We start from the raw sequence: 7,500 nt of genomic DNA on the forward strand, positions 1-7,500 counted from the left end.
CCTCCGAACCACACCCACCTCAATAACCTCCAACCCCTCCTCTCACCCTCCCTTTCTCTCCTGCCCCTCTCCTCCCTTCCCCTCCCCCATCACCCCCTTCTCGTTGGGTCCGAAAGAAATGGCTTGTTACTGAGAATTGCTCGGTCCTGTTGCCTTTCTGTTATGTTCCCGTTTTTTTTTTGTTGTTTATTTATTGACGGTGTGGTTTATGTGATCTGCTTGTTTGTACGTGTTCGTGTTGGTGAAGCTGGTAGTGGAGGCGGTGGTGGTGATGGTGGTAGTGGTGGTGGTGGTAATGGTGATGGCGTGGGAGCCTGTATTAGTGGCGAGATTGGTTTTTGGGTGGTGTTGAGGGAATGAATGGCTGGTTCATATTGTTGGTAGTGAGTGAGTATTGTTAATAATGGAAGTGGTGGTTATTTCGGGTTAATAGTTAGTGGTGGTGGTGGTGGTGGTGGTTGCTCATGGCTCATTTTTCATACTACTTTTCATTCATATTTTGTTTCTTTTGATTCATTTTAGTTTTTAGTTGTGCTGTTTAGTGAAGTGGAAGTTGTCAGTAGTAGTAGTAGCAGTAGTAATAGTGTAGTAGTAGTAGTAGTAGTAGTAGTAGTAGTAGTAGTAGTAGTAGTAGTAGTAGTAGTAGTAGTAGTAGTAGTAGTAGTAGTAGTAGTAGTAGTAGTAGTAGTAGTAGTGTAGTAGTAGTAGTAGCCCTCCATGATTATGTGTCGGGAAAATAAACATGGGTGGAGGTATCATTTATGTAGTTGTAAAAAAAAAGTAGTAGTAGTAGTAGTAGTAGTAGTAGTAATAGTAGTAGTAGTAGTAGTAGTAGTAGTAAGAAAAGAGTAAATACAATAACAATGAGAGAATAATAATGATAATGATGTATTGCCTCCACGCACTCACTGTATTCAGCCACACGCAGCCACCGTGACACACACACTCACTCATACACACTCACTCACCCACTCACACTCACTCACTTATTCATTCATTTGTTAATCCCTTTCCCCATTCATCCCTTCATTAATATTAATACAAATGTTTTAACCCTATGATGTACTACCACCACCACCACCACCATTACTATTACTGCTACTACTACTACTACTACTACTACTACTACTACTACTACTACTTCTATTTTTCATTTTCAATACTCATCATAATCATCACAGTCATCGACCATACTACCACTACTACTAACCCCTCCCATTATCGTTGCGGTTACTACTACAATAATTACTACTAATACTATCAACACAACCACTATACTACAACCATCATTACCACTAATACACCTACTTTTACTGCGATTGACATTACTACCACTACCACCATTACCACCACCACCACCCACAAACATTAAACCACCTACGCCATTACCACTGATAACCTTACCACCACCACCACCACCACCACCTTCACCTCCACTAAACTACACAATCTTACGATCTTCATTCACGAAATTTATGGTAGCGAACGAACTGATGGCGATGTCGACTTCCCTAACACCTCCACCTCCACCACCACCACCTCCACCACCACCACCTCCACCACCACTACCTCCAAAATTCGTGGACTTCTGAAAAAAAAAAAAAAGGAAAAACATGTAACATAAAACTGTAAAAAAGGGAAAAAAAGAGTAAAATATTGGTGCGACGTGAACTGTGTGTGTGTGTGTGTGTGTGTGTGTGTGTGTGTGTACTATAAAACTGATTGTCAGCTCATATTATTAAAGTTGGTTGTTGTTTTTGTTGTTTTAATGGAGAAAGAGGAGGAGGAAGAAGAAGAGGAGGAGAAGAAAGAGGAGGATTAAGAAGAAGAGGAGAAGAAAGAGGAGTAGGAAGAGGAGAAGAAAATGAATGGATTAGCAGGATAGGATGCGTGACAGTAAAACGTGTGTATGTACGTTCGTAAGTATTTATGTGTTTAGGCATATTATAAATGTGTTACCGACTCTCTCTCTCTCTCTCTTTCTCTCTCTAACACACACACACACACACACACAAGCACACACATTAAATCAGACATCCATTTAATATTCTCGGTCCGAAATATAATTATAAAAGACAACAATAAAACGAAAAGTAGCAGTTGTGATTTTTGCATAAAATTCCATTAATTCCGACGGTTTATCTCCGTGTGTATGTGTGTATGTGTGTGTGTGTGTGTGTGTGTGTGTGTGTGTGTGTGTTTTGCCTGTTATTCCCGCAGAAGTATTGTGACCGAATCGAACAAACAACGCGATATTGAACACACACACACACACACACACACACACAGCAACGCCCACACGGGGAGGAGGAGGAGGAGGAGGAGAAGGCTGTGTATACATTTGAGAATATGTATTTTGCCGTGTGTTGAACCCCGCTCTGAGAGAGAGAGAGAGAGAGAGAGAGAGAGAGAGAGAGAGAGAGAGAGAGAGAGAGAGAGAGCAATAGGAATGTTGATGCGGGCCTCGCGTGCGGCCGCCGAGTGCTCTGCTTCAAATGTATATTGATGGTGTCACCGCCGGGGCGCCGCGGAGGCAAGAAAACCTGCACGCGAATTCCCACCAATTCCAGGATCAGGAATAATGGTGGCGCCTGCCTGGAGCCCCGCCCCCGGCCCGCCCGCCCCCCACTCCGCCACCCGCCACCCACCGCAGCCGCCGCCGCCACCACCCGCTACGACTCGGAAACTCTGTTATTTAAAAGGTTTTGTGTTGCTTAATTAGTGTTGGCGGGGCGAGGCGCGGCTCAGGTGACGCGCGGCGGCGACACTCTGATAACAGAGATAAGGGCGCGGCGGCGGCGGCGGTGGCGGTTGCCATTGGGCGCCGCGTGGGGCCGCCGATGGTCAGGGCGCGGCGGGGCGGGCGGCGCGGGGCGGCGGGCCTGTGTGGGGCGGCGGCGGCGTGTGTGAGCGTGGCATGTGCACGTGGGAACATACCTGCGCAAGGTGTTATAATCACCACCAAACGGCGGCTACTTGTGTGCTGCCTCCCCGCGCCCCGCTGTCTGCACCCTAGCTGCTGGGCGGGGCCAGGGTCGCAGGGGCGGGATCAGGCGGCCGGTGCGCCCCAGCATTGGGCGGGGGCGGGTCCGGGTCTGGTTCGCACCATGTGATAGGCGGAGGGCGGCTGGCGGCGGGCTGTGTGCGTGTGCGCAGCCCGCCCCCACCTCAGTGTGCGTTGAGCGGTGTAGTGAGTGGGGTTCTGCCGCTCCGCGTTAACAGTGTCGAGTGTCAGTTGCAAGGTTGACCTTGATCATGCCGACCGTTTCCGGTAGCGGTGAGGAGGTCGAATCGCAAGATGAGGTCAAGGTCTTTAAATACGAGGGAGATGAGGAGGAGAGTGAGAAGCGCTCGTCAGAAAACCTAACAGAAGACAAGAGCAGTCTCATCACAGAAACAGAAGAGGTACGAAGGCTGACCCCCGTGAATCTCAGGCGGCAGCGCCGGGCCTCGGCTGTGTGGCGGCGGCCCGGCGAGCCGCCGAGTGTTGTGTTGTTATTGTTGTGTGTGTAACGAGGAGGCGCCGCGCCTCCAGGCGTGGCCGCGGCGGCGGGCGTGGTGGCGGCACCAGTGTGGGAGTGCACGTCGTGTTTGTGGTGAAGGTGGTGCCCTCCGCCACTGTCGCCGCCTCACGCGGCATTATGTTACTCGAATTTCCACCAAAGCGCAGAGGACGTGACGGGCCAGCGGGGCGGCACCTGCCAGCAGCGGGACGCGGCGCACCGCACAGGTGGCGGCCAGGTGGCGGCAGCAGGTGTCGGGTGGCCGCAAGTACTACCAATGCTTGTCTTGTGTGTTAGCAGGGGATGGACCTTCCAAGGGACCCGCCGATGTTTTGGGGCGGCTTCCGCGTGGCGCCCTACTTCCCCGGGGCGTTGGCCGGGAGGACGGCGCCGCGGCGGGGCGACTGCGGGGTGGCGGCCTGGCGGGCGTCGCTGCCCCGCTTCTGAGCGGCGGGGCAGGGTGGTGCGGCGGAAGTGGCGGATGTTGTCTCGCGTAATTTCTCGTGACGAGATCGCGGGAGCAATTATAATTTATGGCGTGTGTCCCGCGCGGCGGCAGCGGCGTCGACGGTGATGGGGTCGGAAAATATAGCGAGCAAAGTGGGCACGGGGCGGCGAAAGTGAGTGTATGTGTGCGTGTGTGTGATGGTGGAGGTGTCGGTATGAGGGGGAGGCATTGGTTATGCGATGTTGATGTGATGGAGATGTTGGCAGCGGTGGTGGTGTATTTTAGTGGTGTGGGTGGGCGTGCGGGCGGCAGGGTGACTTGTGCAGTGCGTGGTGGTGATGGCTGGGGCGTGGGTGTCGAGATGAGTGGTGGATGGCGGGGGCGGCGAGGTGCAGGACGTGACGCCTTGCTCCTGCACCATATCGACTGCCGCCGCGCTCAATTTTAATCCATCGTCTTGGTGGCTGGGCGACAACACCAACACCGCCGCCTCCATCACCACCACAGCTACCGCGGCCCGCTAACTGCTCCGCCGCCGCCACGCCACCGCATACTTCACACCTTCACCGCCACCACATCGCTACTACCACCACCGCTATGAGTAATACCTTTGCAGCGTTTCCATCATTCATTACCACCACCACCACCACGCCGCTGTCATCACCACATCCGCCGCCGCCACGCACCACTATCGCCACACGTGACCGGACACAACACCCGAAGTGGCGGAGGCGGCGGTGATAAGGGTGGTTGGTGGTTGTGGCGGTGACTGCGGCGGTGGTGGTGACGGCTATGAATTTGGAAACGACCCAGTAATAAAAAATATAATATCAATAGTAATAATAATAACCGGTATTTTATAAGTGCTGCAAGGTGGTGGTTTTCGTGGTGGCGGTGGTGGTGTTATTAAAACAAATAGTTCTCAGCTGTCTCGTTTTGTACAGGTGAGTCGAGCGACAGTAATTACGGACAGGTGGAAGAGGAGTGAGGAGTCGACGGTGGTGATGGTGGTGGTTGGGAGAGGTACGGGGGAGAGAGGGAGGGAGGGAGCGATGCGGGGAGAGAGGGAGGGAAAGAATAAGTGATTTCCGCGGTGGTGGGGATGCAGGTGAAGGAAGGGAGGGAGCGAGGAGGAGGAGGGAGGAAGGGAGGGAAAATGTCATGTTTGATGGAGGGAAAATGTTTAAGGAAGGATGAGTGTCATGGTTTGTGAGGAGGAGAATGCGTGTGTCGTGGGAGGTTAAGGGAGAGGGAAAAGCCGCGTTACGGAAGGGAGAATAAATGTTAAAGGAAGGGAGAAGGAAAGGACTCAGCGGAGGGAAATTAATACGTGGTTTGGGAGGGAGGAAAACAACGCGTATTATACATGAGGAAAATAAAAAGAGGTGTTTCATACAAAAGAAGGAAAAGATGTGTAATGGAAGAGAGAATAAATGAAAAGGAGGAATAAAAGAACACTGGAGGAAAATTATTAATACATGTTTGGGATGGAGGAGGAAAACGGCGCGTGCTACATGAGGAAAAATAATAAAAAATGGTGTTGTAGAAGAGAAAATCATGGATGTATTTGCAAGGGAAGAATAGTCGAGTTACGCAGAGGATAACGGAAGTAGTGTTATGTTAGTAAAAAAATAATAATGAGCATGCTAGAGAGGAAAAATATGTATCACGTAGAGAAAATGAAAGGAAGTGGAATACGATGAGTGACGTGGAGAAGAGGGATAAAACGCTGCTCGTGTGAAAGGAAATTCGGGAGAGGAAAAACAGTCAGCGGGGAAGTAAGAGATCGTGGGAAAAACGGTATTGTGTGAGAGAGCAAGGAGGAAATATGCATGACGTGACGGAGATCAGGCAGGGAAAAACACTTAAATGAGGAAGAGAATTGAGGAAGAATGAATGAACGGGTTGATGTGAAAGAGCTGAATAGGGAGGAAAAAATCATGGAGAATATCGGAAGGGAGGAAAAAGTGCGGAATGAGAGGTGGATCAAGTAGGAAAATATGAGGAGGAGGAGGATTGAGGAAAAAAGAGGAATGCAAACAAATGGTGATATGAGAGTAAGCAGAGAGAAAAAGTATATCATGTGAGGAAGAATGAAGTAGGAAAAGTCGTATTAGGAAGAGGATAATTCAGGAAAAATTGTATTGGAGGAAGAGGAAGAATAGAGGAAAAAGAGCGACACGGGAGAGTACAATGGAAGTGAAAGAAAATGATTTAGCGGAGAGGAGGAGAGGCCCAACCGCGTCATGTGAAGTAGATGAAGGATGAAAATAAGCGCATTATGTGGAGGTAAGAAGGGAGGGAAAAACTTATAACATGGCCGAGATAAGGGAGAAAGGCGGGGATAATTAAGGGAGAAAATATAGCTTTAGCGTAAGTTTTAAGGAAGAAAATTGAGAGTTAGCGGAGGAGCGGAGGAATTGGAAAAGGAGGCAGAGGGAAAAAGGGAACTGAGAGGAAGATAAAGGGAGGTAAAGGGAGAAAATATTAAACGAAGAGAAATGAGGAAGGACAACTATAGAGAGAAATAGAAGAATAGAGGAAGAAATTTTTTATGAAGGTATAGACGGAGGAACAAACGCAGTAGTAATATAAAGAGGGAGCATAAATAGATAGATATACATTTTAAGAGGCAGAGTAATGATAAAGAAAATATAAACGTTGAAGAATGAAAAGAGAAGCGAAGTAAGGCGCAAAAAAAAAAAATCGGTAAAGGGCTCAAGATAATTTTAAAAAGAGAATTCGGGCGATGGATAAGGGAGAAGAGGGAGAAGACGGTGACTGCATAAGGGAGATGATAGAGGTAGACAATGAATGAGGGAGATTAGGGAGGAGACGGCGAGTGTAAGGGAGATGAGGGAGGAGGAGGAGGAGGACAATGAACGAGGGAGATTAGGAGAAAAAGAAAAAAAACGAACAAAGGAGATGAGAGAGGAAACGATAAGAGATAGTGAAGGAAAAGGAGAGTTTGTGAGGAGATGAGAAGTGGAGGAAACGGAGAATGAATAACGGAGAGGAAAAGGGAAAAAAACACACGATTAAAAGAGTAGGATAGAAAGAAAATATAATAAAACGAGGAGCGAGGAAAAGAAACAAAATTGTGGAGGCTGGTTGATTGCGTTAACCGCCGTGACGGAGAGAGAGAGAGAGAGAGAGAGAGAGAGAGAGAGAGAGAGAGGCGCAGCGCAGTCATCGGCGTAACAATGCGAGAAGATGCGTAAGAAAAGCGCGTAAATTGTCCATAAAAGAAGCTTTGTAGTTTTAAAAGGCAAAGGAAGCTGTGTGTGTGTGTGTGTTAGGGCTATAGCGGTGGAAGCGGAGGTGATGGTGATGGTGAGGCTGTGGTGTTGTGTAGTGGTGCTTCTAGAATGAATAGCAATAAGTGATAGTGATGAGTATGGTGAGGCTTATGGTGATTTCATGGTGTAATATTTTTGGTAGTATTGATTTTTTTTATTCACAAAGCGGCCAAAAAAAAAAAGCCCATCGACACCTGCTTCAGATATTGTGGTGGTGGTGAGTCTGCGGTATATTTATGGTGGTGATGGT

At 48.9% G+C, this 7,500-nt stretch overlaps 1 protein-coding gene across 3 annotated transcripts in view; it reads left to right on the forward strand.

Annotated features, from left to right (window-relative positions):
• The first annotated feature begins 2,925 nt into the window (after positions 1-2,925).
• LOC126995657 (protein pangolin, isoforms A/H/I/S-like) overlaps positions 2,926-7,500 on the forward strand; it is a 123,981-nt gene continuing 119,406 nt past the window's right edge. Inside the window, exon 1 of one of the 3 annotated variants that reach the window (XM_050855425.1) lies at positions 2,926-3,405. In XM_050855425.1, the coding sequence (XP_050711382.1) occupies positions 3,256-3,405 (150 nt within the window). In that variant the 5' untranslated portion in view covers positions 2,926-3,255. The remainder of the gene's footprint in view (positions 3,406-7,500) is intronic. The other 2 variants (XM_050855426.1, XM_050855424.1) reach the window with 2 other exon arrangements.

Source organism: Eriocheir sinensis, chromosome 8, assembly GCF_024679095.1.
Source record: "Eriocheir sinensis breed Jianghai 21 chromosome 8, ASM2467909v1, whole genome shotgun sequence".
Taxonomy (NCBI): domain Eukaryota; kingdom Metazoa; phylum Arthropoda; class Malacostraca; order Decapoda; family Varunidae; genus Eriocheir; species Eriocheir sinensis.